This window comes from Athene cunicularia (assembly GCF_003259725.1).
Source record: "Athene cunicularia isolate RWA chromosome Z unlocalized genomic scaffold, athCun1 chrZ_part1, whole genome shotgun sequence".
NCBI lineage: Eukaryota > Metazoa > Chordata > Aves > Strigiformes > Strigidae > Athene > Athene cunicularia.
Genome location: NW_020799142.1, coordinates 25,569,694 through 25,583,449, shown reverse-complemented (window position 1 = coordinate 25,583,449; position 13,756 = coordinate 25,569,694). Strand labels below are relative to the sequence as shown.

Sequence of the window (13,756 nt, the reverse complement as noted above, 5' to 3'; positions counted from 1 at the left end):
GCCAACCTCCCTGAATCCCTAAGACAGGAGGAAGGTGGAAGAGATGTCCCAAGGGAGAGAGGAGGGGTATCTAGGGCAGAAAAAAAAGTCATGCTTATCCCTAGGGAAGCTGTTAGAATGGATCCCAGCAGGAACTGGCTGCATGCCACCTGTGATACTGGACCTCAGAGCTGTGTGCTGGGAGCAGGCTGCGGGTGCAGGTAGAGTGGGCATCTGTCTGCTGCAGCATCTGTGACAGCCAGTGAATCACAGTCTGCCCAGGGAGCCTGTGCTGCTGCTGAAACCAAATAGCTGGGCAGAGTTCCATGTTGCAGCCAGAGCTCCAGAGAGACAGCTGGGAAGTGGTGGCTGTCAGCTCTCTTGACATTTTGTTGTCAAATGTCACAGTGTGCCTGTGCAAGCCTTGTCCTCCGACAGCAGCTTCTGCACCAACGTGAAGCGTGTGTTGCTCAGCGGGGCTTGTCAGCAGATCAATGCTGGTGCTGGGAGCCGGCTCCAAGCAGCCATTTCCTAGAGGCAGCAGAGACCCAAGGCTTCAGCAGTGAAGTGTGCTGTCATCACGGTCTGTATCTTCAAAATTATGCTTTTCAAGTGGTTGCATTGTGGCAACACTCAAAATACAGCAAAACCTCATGAAGAGATGGGACCTAAGCACTCTGATCAGCTACAAAGGCAGTAACAAGATCAGGGGAGGCCTGCATGAGCAGATAGGCACTGGAGGACCAGCTTTTTAACTGTAATGCTGGCAGGGGGGGCAGGGAGGCAGGATAAATAGGGGCTCCTGCTGCTACGTGAACCATCAATAGTGCACAAGGCCCAAAATGAGGCATGGGCGCTGCCTCAGCTGTAGAACACCACTTTCAGCATGTCTCTGTGTGTGTAAGACACAGAGTCAGGAGCTGCTGTTACCCACAGTAGTTCTTGAACAATGTGATCTCGAGAATCCCTGATGGAAAAGATCTTCCCCCAGGAACCAGGCTGAGGACGGACTCACTCATTTCAGCCCCTGCGACAGTGGCTGTGGGAAAGGAGCTAGAGTCACTGAAAGGGGAGTGAAGGGTGATACAGGCATTAGGGAGGCTATAGGTGGGGGAGAGTTTAGGGTCGCACAGTAGTCCAGCTGGATAAACTCCACGTGGTTGAGGTGACATTTCTACTTCAGAGCCTAATTCTGTGTGAAGCACCCCCGCAGAAACAGACATGAGGGTGAGTATACCCCTCATTGTAGGTCTGAGTCTAGATCTCAGACTTGCCTGTTCGCTAACACTGGTGTTAGCATTAACTTTTACATCATTGAGTGTTTACTGTAAACACTGTGTCCGTTTCCATCTTTATATTTTTTTCCTGCCAGCATCATCCTGTGTCTGTGAGAAACACTACTATGCGTGGGAGGAAAGTACTTATTCTGATTATTTATTTTAGCATTTTTCAATTACTATTCTTATGCCATTGAAATAAAGAAAATAACAGTCAGAATCCATTATAACTGTTAAGCAGGTGTTCTTTATTAGCAGCGTTGGGGTCACCCTGGGGATTCTCCACCATAAGGGCTTCAATGAATTAGCAAGGGGCATCGGTTTACATACACACAAATCATACATATTCATTAGATTTCCTGGAAAGGGGTGTCTTATGATAATGAGTTCCTGGAATTCATTTACATAGTCCAAGCATGCATAGTGAAAATACAGTGAGGGTCTTCGGTGGTCGAGGGAAGAAGTTTTCTTCACAGTGGTTGGCCCTCTTTCCAGAGCGTGCGCTGTGAAGTACAGGTGTATCCCTCCTGAATCAACAGAATCATTTTCCCTATAGTAGGGTCTCTGTGTCTCTTTGTTTGAGCCCCCCTTAACTCACTCTAGGAGTTGCCCAAGTGTCCACTAAAGGCTGTCAGTCTGCTATCAGTGATTTATGCAGGGAGCCTAATGAGTGTTTTAGTCTTACCTAAACAAAGAGACCTAAGGAAACAGTTGAGAAGCAGGAGTCCTTGAGAAACAAACGAAGCAAAATGCAAGCAAAGCTTTCATACATCACAGTTCAGTCTTAATAATTGTCAGAAATTCATTTGTTTGAGCCCCTTCATTCCCTTTCAGAAGGGAAGGCAAGAGGCCTTCAGACCGTCCTGGAGGCACTTGCAGGCTGGACCTCTGGGTTAAATGGGGAAGGAAGAATGAACGTGTTCTCTGCTCTCCCGTATTAGATGCTGGTGACCATATTCTAGCTTTATGCAAACCTGCTGTTTACTGAACACTGAGGCAGTGGGGCTCTTTGTGCCCTGCCTCTATGACTCCTGTGGACTGTAGCCGTTGTACTGTTGTGAAGTGCAGATGTCAGTAAGAAAAGCAGGTAGGTGCTATAGATAATGTGGCACAGTGTCACAGACCTGTGAACCAGACACCCCAGACCACAGGAAGAATCAGTTTGAGCTGAGGCCTAATCATCAGCAAAAGATCAGCAGAAGGCAGTGTGCTGTGTGGGACCTACTTAACCATCACCAGTGCTTCCCCATGGCCCCACTGAAGTCATCCACTCCTTTTCACATGAGAGGCCCTTGTGTGCATAAGTAGTTGCATACTTTGGCATGTTCCCCTGGTGCCATTTAAAGAGCTCAGGACTTCATGGGGCTCCTGGATTTTGGAGAGGAATGGTTGTTGCTGCTTTCCTGTTCCAGTCTCTAACGTTGCAAGGCCTGGCAGTGCAATTCAGTGTTTGGTCCTTAAAGAAGAGTTCATGGTACCTAGAGGGAGGCAAAGATATTTAATACAGTGTGAGAAGAGGGACTGCTCTCATCAGAGTGCAGCAGTTTCTTTCAGATCCTGTGCTATCTGTGTGTTTTCCTGTGAACTACATGCTGCCATCCACAGTGATGTCTTCTTTTGGCCCAAAGCCTGTGCAGCCCTTTGGCCACTTGAGTGAAATCAGTTATTCACTTCAGATAAGTTTGAGAGGGGTCAGCTGGAAGCACAAGTGTTGTCCAAGGCATCTGCAGGCAGGGGTTTTGTTTGTCTTTACATTGTGATGCTTTCTCTGAAGAAGAACAACTCAGGACCTTGTGCTCAGGTACTTGTGCTGACAGGGACCAGTCTGGTCCTTGTCAACATGTAAAGTCTTTAGTCAAACCAATGATGTTTTAAACAGTCACTGCCTTTGCTGAAAGGTGACTTCCTTGGTGTTTTTATCTCTCTAGGTATCTGAATTCCCTCATGAGAAGTATCCTCCCTGCCTCTCATGTGCAGCCCTACCTGTCCATGGGTAGCACCAGCTTAACGGATGTCCTGAAGATCATTGCTCACCATGGATAGTCCACCCAAGCTGACTGGTGAGACGCTGATTGTCCATCACATTCCCCTGGTCCATTGCCAGGTCCCTGACAGACAGTGCTGCTCCATGAGCAAAAGGACCAACCCCTTCTGCCAGCCTGAGCTCAGCATTACTCGGACCTCTGCCCTTCCAGACAGAGACCTTTCACAGACTGACTCCTTGGTGTACAGCAGCTTTCTCCAGACCTCTGAAGCCTCAGCAGAGGCCTCGGACAACAAAGAAGGCAAAGCGAGGGATTTGATTGTCCCTAGTGTCAGTAAGCGACACAACCCTTTCCTGCTGAGTGAGGGCGAAGACCTCAGCATTTTTGGGGATGACCTGGGTCAAAAATCTTTTCACCTTCACAACTCACTTGTGGCTGGCAAACCTGCCTTTCATCTGCACGAGCTGGCCTTGCCCCCTTTCCACCTCCACGACTCCAACCACATTGTGAAATCCTGGAACATGGCCAGCCGGTCTGGTGTGGTAGACGGGCAAGAGGACAAAATCAGCAGCGATGATGTCCAGAAGAGGAACAACGCAAACAGGTGCCATCAGGCCTCAGAACGCATGGATCTGGATGAATGCAGCTGCCGTCGTGGCAGCTCCTCCTGCTTCTCCTTTGATGGTGGTGACCAGGAGTGGAACCAGAACACAGGTGAATCACTGAGGAATCAGGATGCCCTGCACAGCCGGTCATGCAGCTGTTCCAGCTCAGAGCTCCAGCACTGCCGTTGCTACAGTTCATCAAGTCAGTCAGAAATGATAGACCAACAGATGGGCTACATCAGCGACTCTTCCTGCAACAGCTCTGATGGGGTGCTGGTGAATTTCAGTGCTCTCTACAACAAAATGAATGGCCAATCTCGATCTAACCTGAATTCAGCCAACCTGTCCTGTGACTCTTCCTTCTGCAGCCACTCAGACACAGGAGCTTTTTACCTGGATTTGCATTCATCACCCACAGAATCCAAGATGTCTTGCGAGTCACATCACCCAGAGAGTGCAGGGAAAGTGTGTGGGTGTCAACACTCCTCCTCACCTGTCCTTGATGCTAACTGCAACTCCTACCACCTCCACTGTGAGCCTTGCACTTCGGAGAGCTCAGACCTCACTGCCTGCTTTCAGAGCCAAGCACGGCTTGTTGTGGCTACTCAGAATTATTATAAGTTAGTCACATGTGACTTGTCTTCCCAGTCATCCCCCAGCCCGGCAGGATCTTCCATAACTAGCTGCTCGGAAGACCATACCAAAGGTAGCCCAGCCCAGCCCACTGAATACTATCTGTTTAGAAGGCCTGACCTGACACAAGAAGAAAACAATGTGGAATGCAGTGAAGAAGAGGCAAAGGGAGAATCTACCCAGAACATGATTGAGGGTCAGGTCTATGTGAATGTGTCACCACCTAACCTCAACACAAGCCGGCAGCGCTCCAGGAGCTATGATCAGAACCTGGACAGGAGCCCCAGCAACAGGCTGGGCTCCTTGGAGCGCATGGTGAGCTGTCCAGTCAAGCTGAGTGAAAGTCCAGCAATACCCATCCAGAGTTCTCCCCCAAAGCGAGTGACATCTTTTGCTGAACTGGCTAAAGGCCGGAAAAAAAATGGCACCTCACCACCACTCCGGTCCAGTGGTGATTCCTCCCTGGAGTTCTCCCCTATCCCTGAGACACAGCGGGATTGCCCAGCCTTCCTTGAAGAAAGAGCTCGCCGCAGCCAGAGTCTTCCACCCATGCCCTTCGTCCATGGCCTGAACAGGAGCTGCGAGGGCTTCTGTTTGAATCATGCTTTTGGGGACAGCCAGGCTTTGTGTTCCACCAAAGACTCTGTCTCCAGTGAGAAGGTCCCCAGTGGGCATGGGGCAGGTGAGCAAGCCTCTATCTCCCTGCTGACGGAGGCAGATGCCAGCTTCTCGGGTGGCTCTGCCAGTGGCCACGGACAAAGAGATGTTAGAGCCCGAGCAGACGGTAAGGAGCCAAACTAGGCAGAATGGAAGAAAGAAGGGATGTTCTTTGGGACATGAGGGGAGCAGCAGAGGAATCTACATGGCAGTGGGAGACCAGTGCCTGTGCAGTTTGTTTTCTGATGTACCAGTCCCTGGGACAGAGCCCTGCTGTGCTTATTTCAGACCCAGATCAGTGCAAGTGTCTTGTCATTTAATTTCTAAAAACCTCGTGAGGTTTTGTACAAACCTCTCATATCTTGTGAGAGAGGACATGACATTAGCACTTAGGATCTGTGCAGCTTGGTCTCCCTTCCAGTCCATGACAATCACACAACTTTAGCTTCTAAGAGATGTAAAGATGCTCAGCAGAGTCACATTCCCAGCAAATAAAGGGAAGGGGAACATTGACTAGTTTTTAGCCTTTTTTCTTTGGAGCTGCATAGGGCAGAGGTGGAGAGGGAAGAGGCGTAGCCAGCAGTCTCCTCTCAGTGCAGGGTCAGGGAGCTCACACAGTCTCTGCCAGGACTTACAGCCTCAGTCCTGCAGAGATTGTACCAGTTGTGTGTCTCTGCTGGAATATCCTGGTCATATCCTCCACAGTGCATTGGACTGCAACAGAGGATCCTATGGAGGGTAATTGTTACAGTTCTCTCTGTAGAAAAGCCTGAAATATAGGTGTTGCTTTGCACCATGATACTGCCATTGCTTGACCTGGTGAGGAAGCTGTGCAACAGCCCCATCAGAGGTATGGCCATTTCTCCAGCATGGCAGCAGACAGCTGTCTCTGTGCTAGGCAGTTCTTGTATCTGCTTCACAAGTAAGAGCCTGGCTGAAGTGCCTGTGACCAGACCGCTGCAGTAGATAGCCCCTAACATGCCAAGGGCCAGACTGTCTCCATTGAATGCTCTGAAGAATTCTGGCAGGAAATAGGAAGAACATGTGCAGAAAAGCTCCTGCCTGCAGCTGGAGTTAGGGGCAGAGCTCCCTTACTCAAGCTGAGAGCAGCATGCAAGCCTAGAGGGTCTGAGGAAGGGCTAGAGGGAAAGCAAGCCCTGTTAAAAGCTAGCTATAGGGAGAAGGGCCTGACTCGCCCCACAGGCAGTGGGTAACACCAGGGCTGTGCTTGGGATGGGTCCTGCATCCCAGTATTTGCTGTGTGCTGGAGGAGTTGGGGGGAAGCAAGGGAGAAGGTGCCACACTGCACTGGGATCCAGCGTGGCTGGTAATCAGGGATCTCAGTCAGTCCTGCGTGTGCATCCAGTGTTGTGTGTGGTGCACTGAGTGCACCCTGTGTCATGCTTCAGCTGTGTACCTCAGGATATTGTGGCCCCAGCAAGAGCTGGAGGCATGCACACATAGGAGATCAGCCCAGCACACTCCCTTAGGACATCTGTGTCCATCATTTGCTGGAGCAGACCTGTGCTTTCCAGGTTTGGAAGCTCTCCTGTTTCTGCTGTGATCCTGATTTATTTAGGGACACCCTGCTTAGGTCTTGTATAGGCAGGGGGATGAAGGTACCTGTGTGTTCAGAGCGGGGACAGTTACAGGATTAAAAAGAGGAGAAGGGGAAGCAAGCAGCCTTCCTGACAGCACTGAGTGCAATGTCAGATGCAGAACTGCAGTGCTATTGCATATGTAATGCTTGTGCTCAGCTGGGTGAGTTCTCAGCACACATGGGAGGGAACAGTCCTTTGGGATAAGAAATCTGGTTGTATCACAACACGTTGGGCCATGTCTTTGTGGTACTGCCTGGACAGAGACAGGTCAAGAGCAGGCACTTGGGAAAATTACATTGTGCTGTCCTGGGACCAAGGGATGGGGAAGGGATGTGAAGCTGGTGACCCTACCAGGAGACATGAGCTCCTGGTGCAGCACTTTACTCTTCCAGACAGCTGTCAACATCTGGAAACACTGCATTTGGGGCCACGTGTCTTTACTTTGCCAGCTCATGAGGTCTGTAACCAGTTCAGACTCGAACCACCCTGCATCTGTCACTGACCTCTAGCTGATCTCTTCTTCCTGCAGTTGAGAGCACATTCCCTTTTGCCTGCAATCTGCCAGGCTCATGATTGTTGTCCTCTGCCCATCCTCACATTTTGTCCCCCTTTCTCTCCCCAAAGGTGGTGGCACAGACAGCAAGCCTGTGGTACGCTACAGCAAGGACCAGCGTCCCACGACTCTGCCCATCCAGCCGTTTGTTTTCCAGCACCATTTCAGCAAGCCACCCAAGGCCCGTGCCCTGCACAGCCATTTTGCCTCCAGCCTTTCCCAACTCTACAGCTTGTCCAGCAACCGGCCTGCCAGCCAGCAGATCTCCAATTCCCAGTCCTCAGCCTCGGCCACCTCAGCAGAGCAGGCAGCGTTGAGGGGGAGCCAAGCCCACAGCACGCTCCTGACCCAGCGCTCAGTGGACGGAGCTGCCTCCCACACTGATGGCTGCATTAAGAAACCTGCCCCTGAGACAACCCGACCATCCCCCCTGGGGAGTTACTCTCCTGTGCGATGCAACGTGCCTTTCTTTCAAAGCGTGGACTCTTCTTCCTCGCCCACCGCAGAGAGAGCTGGAGAGAGCCAGCCTCCCAGGAGCAGATCCTGCCCCATCTCCGCTAGCCTGCTTCCCACGAGGTCTTCCCCTGCTGTCAGTGCCATGCAGCCCTCTGAAGCCACCAAAGCTGATGCCCTGAGGCAAAAGGAAGACCCCAAGCCGGTTCCCAAGAAGGAGGCAGCGCTGGAGCCAAGTCCACAACTCTCTGAGTACCGACTCCACAGCGGGTCCCTCCCACCTCTCTCTGTGGGTGGTATGCCCTTGAGCAGAGTGGGAGGCCATGCAGATCCCCACTGGAGAAGTGGCAGTGAGACCAGCAGCTCTGGTCCCCTGAGCAGCATGGGAATACGGCCCCTCAATGGTAGGTATCCATCCACCAGGACATGCTTGTCTGGAACATCCCCAGCTTCCCATACCTGTGGCTGCTCCCTATAGTACCACCCTCTCTTACAGCCACAGCCTGGAGCGAAATTGCATCTGGGTACTGCAGTACCCATCAGCCCCTACCATCACTTTGCCTGCAAAAGAAAGTCCTACACTAAGAGTGTGTCCCTCCAGTCCCAACTTCTACACTGTGCCTCTGAGAGGGCAGTGTAGTTTGCTGATCTTGCAGCACCCCATGCCAGGTGCTTGCACCCCAAACGTGCTCTCTCTGTGCCTACAGCCACAAGGCCACGCAGGCTCCTGCCCTGCCCTGCCAGGCTGTGGCCTCCACCTCCCTCCATGTGTGTGTGCTAACGTCCTGAAATGCTGTTGGACTTTTAACTAATGTGCTGTCTCTCTGTCTTCTTTCTCATCCTCTCTCTCTCTCCATTTCCCCTTCACATCCTCTCATTTGCTCACATCCTCCCATCTGGTGCTCACTGCCTGCGGCATCCTAGCGAACCACCTCTCTCCCCAAGCGCTGAAGTGGCGGGAGTACAGGCGGAGGAACCCCCTGGGTCTGGATCGTGTTTCAGGGCTGCCCAGCTTAGCAGGCAGCCTAGACAGGAGGCAGCAAGAGCCTCGGCTGAACCGGGGAAACCCCATCTTTGAGCTCCCTGGCACTCTCAACACCAGCCATTTCCACTGCAAGCTGAACGGTGCGCACCACCTTTCTGCTGGGGGGGTCTTGCGAGGTGACCTTGGGGCTCAGGTTCAGCCTGGCTTTATCACAGCTTTGCCTACTCCAAGTGGGAGGGATGATGTATCTGCTCACAGTGAGGCTGAGGGGTACAAGAGGAAGGTGAAAATTAACTCACGGATGGGTACAATCTGTGGAGACTCCCTTCTCTACAAGCTGAGAGGAGTCATCTAGCTCTGGGCTGGATTGAAGGGGAAAGGAAATGGCCCAAGAGCCTGCTCAAAATTCAGCAAGTGCTCCTGGACTGTGTCCATCTTGTAGTTCATGTCTCAGGAGTTGTGGCCCTTGGATATCTCCTGTCTGTGCCCCACAATGTCTGCCCATCCATCCCAACCCTGGCAGCATGCTAGGTGCTGGGCTGTAGCTTTCATGGGGCAGCTGGCAACACTGTGGGGCTCCATGGGGCTCTGTGTTCTCCATGCTTTTCCCTTAAGGGCTTCCTTGTCCTCCAAGACCTATGCAGGAAGGGCTGAGAGGGGCAGGTTGCTTCTGGCTGAACTTTTGAGAGTCCTCTGGGAAGAGCAGTGTGGTCTATCTGTGGGAGGGAGAGCGTTCTGCAGGCCAGCCTCAAGTCATGGAGGGAATTCCACAAAGCTCTACACCTCACTCTGCCAACACAGTTTCTCCACCCCTCCTTCATGGGAAGGTGCCTAGCACAGAGCTGGGGAATCAGCCAGGTGGAAATTGAGTACACGAAAGACTCCTGAAGAAGTCTCCTTTTGAAAACAGAGATCATCCCAGGGGCCAGGCAGAAGACATGTAGTTTGTTTCATGTCCATGCCTGTGTGTGACAAGTAGGGGTTCTCTCTGTGCTCTGCTTTTGATCCCACTTGTTGGGGCTATCTGCACAGCAGCCTTGAGAGTCTGGTGCAGCGAGGTTACCCTTGGCACAAGCCCATGAGGGTGAACCTCCTACAGCACCCTCCAGTGCCCGTGGGCCCCCAGTCAAGCTGGAGCTAGATGTTGAGTGGGCTGTGGGGTACAGACTCACGTTACGAACCATTGCTGGGCGAGTAACAAGCCTGTAGCCTTGCTGTCACAGCTGTGAACAGGCTGGGGTGAAGACTGCTGCTGGTGCAGGTTGCTTCTTGGAAAAGCAAATACTGTGGGAGAGACTTTGGTATAAGGGTTTGGGACTGATTCTTCTTCCCATTGTCTTGGCCCTGCAGGACAGTCTATGAGGCAACTCCAGCTTACCTACACTGACTTTTTCCCTGACTACTTCTCGCTAGCAGAGAAACCCCCCGCTGAGTTCTGCCTCTCCCCAGATGGCAACACAGAGTCCATCTCCATTGACTTGCTGCAGAAGAAGGGTGAGTCCGTGCATCTCTCATGGGCAAGAGTGTGGTGTAGCACAGCGTAAGGTGAACAGTGCTTCTCTCTGTCTCATCTCTGTAGACATAATGGTTTATTTCCCTGCCCTTCTCTACTGTAGCATCATAACTGTGTGTCTGCCTGGACTGATGGCTGTTTCCATGCCAGGTTCTTGTGTTCTCTGCACCATGCAGTGTGCCATGGAATATGTTTGAGCTCCTTGTCCCAGGAGTTACGATTAGAAAGGAGCTTACGTCCACAAGAAAGGGCAGAGAAAGCAGGCAGGCACATACGACCCTAAGGCAGGACCTGCTGCCACCCCTGTCTCAGTATGAAGTGTAGACCTGTGTATCTGTATGATGCTGCAGATGTGCTAGCCTGAGATTTTGTAATTTAGGTTAAAAATCTGTTGTGTCCTACATGGGAAATTGTTTATGTAAAAGGGTCAGAGAAAGGATTCCAAAGCAGGACAAGATATGGCTGTAATAAGACCCATGCTAGAGGCAGGGTTGGGAACTGGGTTGTTGACAGATGACTTAGTATAATTTCAGAGGCAAGGGATCATAGTCATAGAAGAGGGACCTTAAAGATCATCCAGTTCCACCCCCCCTGCCATGGGCAGGGACACCTTCCACCAGACCCAGTTACTCAAAGCCCCATCCAGCCTGGCCTTGAACACTGCCAGGGAGGGGGCAGCCACAGCTTCTCTGGGCAACCTGTGCCAATGTCTCACCACCCTCACTGTAAAGGATTTCTTCCTTATATCTAATGTAAATCTACCCTCTTTCAGTTTAAAACTGTTAACTTCTGTCCTATCCCTACACCCCCTGATAAAGAGTCCCTCCTCATCTTTCCTGTAGCCCCTTTAAGTACTGGAAGAGCACCATAAGGTCTTCCCCAAAGCCTTTTCGTCTCCATGCTGAACACCCCCAACTCTCAGCCTGTCCTCACAGGGGAGGTGCTCCAGCCCCCTGGTCATCTTCGTGGCCTCCTCTGGACTGTGAGCAGGTCCATGTCTTTCTTATGCTGGGGAGCCCAGAGCTGGACACAGCACAGGGAAAGTCCCCTCTCTCGCCCTACTGGCCATGTTTCTCTTGATGCAGCCCAGGACATGGTTGACTTTCTGGGCTGAGAGCATGCATTACTGGCTCATGGTGAGTTTTCCATCCACCAATATGCTGGAGTCCTCCTCCACAGAGCTGCTCTCAATCAACTCATCCCCCAGCCTGTATTTGGGCTTGGGATTGCCCCAACCCATGTGCAGGACCTTGCACTTGGCCTTGTTGAACTTCATGAGGTTCCTATGGGCCCACCTCTCCAGCCTGTCCAGGTGCCTCTGGATAGCACATCCCTTCCCTCCAGAGTGTCAACCACACCACACAGCTTAGTGCTGTCAGAAGGCTTGCAGAAATGTGCAGAAAGTTTCCCATGCCTTTGTAAGCTGTGTGTTGGTGATTAGCACATGGCAGCTTTCCCCTGCATTCCACTTCTGTTCTTGCATCAGACTGATGCAGGTATCAGCTTACCCACCAATGGCTTGTTAAAGAAAGTCATTACATAGCTTGCCATATGCATGTCTTCTGCTCTGCCACCCTGTCAGATCAAAGCAGCAAAAGACTCATTGCCTCAGACCCCATCTCTGCTCCCTCAAGGGATGGTATATGGAGGTGATAGTCCATCTCCCTTGAAAATATTGTTAGGGTATCTTTATGCTTCAGCGAATTCTAAAGGTTGTCCTACTGTTGGGCTGATAGGTGAGTGTTAGAATCATCAGGGACGGTTTGGTAGGGAGTCAGGAGGGCTCTATATGTTTTTGGCAGAGATGGCATGTGCAGTGACATGGGCTTGAAATGCCCCTGCCTCATTTCTTCATGAAGTGTTTGGTCAGGGTCTGTCCTAGAAGCCCTTCAGGCAGCTCTCAGACTCATTCTTTCCCTTTAGGTCTGGTGAAGGCAATCAACACTGCCGTTGACCTGATTGTGGCTCACTTTGGAACCAGCCGGGATCCAGGGGTGAAGGTATGTCTCAACATCATGAGTGACATGGAGAGGATGGAGAAAGATTGCCTCTCCATTCTCTTTCCAGTCAAAACTACAGGGTATTCAATGAAGGTAGTAGTACCAAGACCAGACCAAACAAAGGGAATGGTATGCCATGTGCAGCAGATAGTTAATCTATGACAATTCTTGCTGCTTGATGCTGAGGGTGCTGAAAGAGTGTATGGATTTACGGGAAGATCAGAAAAACCCAGGGAAGGGAAAATCATTGAGGTCTACTAAACACACAGGGATAATGTCCAGCTCAGTTCAACTGAACTGTCTTTCAGTTGGAAGTAGTTGTAGGCTGCGAGAGCATTAAGGACAAGTATTATACATGCTTGCTCTGGTTTGACTCTTTCTTATGTACTTACTTATGGCTTTTTATAAGAAAGAGTACCTGTCTACAGGACTTACGGTCTGATGCAGTACATCAGCTCGCTCTTCTCATACAGTGAGACCTGTGTCTCCCTCCTCCATGTGTCCTGTGATTCTGTTCTGGCACTGGTGCGAGGATATAGTGCAGTGTCCCCAGTCCCTTGACACATCACAGGGCTCCATAATGATATAAAAGGGCATCAGTCATTGCCCATCCGTTATCTGAAGTAAAGACTCTCAAAACCAGAAATTAGTTTAGAGAGGAGATACTGCTTTATTCTGTGCAGGATGCTAGGTGGGAAGCATCCACAAATCAAGCACCCCTTGCGAAAGAACTACAAAGTATTTATACACTTCAAACTGTGTGATTATATATTTTTTATAATGATTATTGGTTAATTGCTTATCACTCCTATCCCTTATTTGTTAGTAACATCTGGTGGATTTGGTAACTTTCTGCACAAACTCTAAGGGTAAGAGTCTGTATCCAGGCAGAGGTCTTAAACTTATGTACATAAGACAATTTTAACAGGCTTTCTCTTCTTCAAGGATGGTAGCTTCAGGTTAGAAATTCCTTACTAATTACTGTTGATGGTTTGAAGAACTGGCCGACCTACCTGGTGTGCCCAGTTCATCCTTATGTTTGATGAGAAACACGTTATGGATAACAATACATACTGTGTGGCCTTGGATGCAATGAGAAGCATTTGTGGGGCCTGCAGTGTGTGATGAGAAACGGTTTTGCAGCCTACAATTCCCGGTAGACAGTACATTCTTTCCCATGACAAGCACATATGGTTTAAGCAATTCTTGAACAAAGCCTCTTGTTCAGGTAGCAAGCACATACAGTTTAGCAACTCTGAACAAGGCCTCTTGTTCAAGGTAACAAGGGGACTCTGGGTCAGCAATGTGACACTATTTGGACATGATGACTGCCCTGGAGTGCCATCTCCAAGGAGAAACCTGACTGGGACAGATTCCAGGCCCATTCAGTCGTATCTCAGAGCTCAGCGTAATTGCCCCTAATTGCAGTTGTTGCTGATGCAGAGATTGCTGTGCAGTGCAACCAGAGCTGTTGGGGTTCCCACAGCTTTTTAAGGCTTCACTGTGAATTTCCTA

General features: G+C 50.6%; 1 protein-coding gene across 6 annotated transcripts in view; it reads left to right on the top strand.

Moving 5' to 3' along the window:
- The window catches only part of RUSC2 (RUN and SH3 domain containing 2), a 57,162-nt gene that overhangs the window by 34,187 nt on the left and 9,219 nt on the right, over positions 1-13,756 (top strand). For 4 of the 6 annotated variants that reach the window (XM_026865453.1, XM_026865451.1, XM_026865454.1 and 1 more), the window contains 5 exons: positions 3,185-5,263; positions 7,362-8,147; positions 8,668-8,868; positions 10,079-10,222; positions 12,165-12,241. In XM_026865453.1, the coding sequence (XP_026721254.1) occupies positions 3,292-5,263; positions 7,362-8,147; positions 8,668-8,868; positions 10,079-10,222; positions 12,165-12,241 (3,180 nt within the window). In that variant the 5' untranslated portion in view covers positions 3,185-3,291. The remainder of the gene's footprint in view (positions 1-3,184; positions 5,264-7,361; positions 8,148-8,667; positions 8,869-10,078; positions 10,223-12,164; positions 12,242-13,756) is intronic. The other 2 variants (XM_026865455.1, XM_026865456.1) reach the window with 2 other exon arrangements.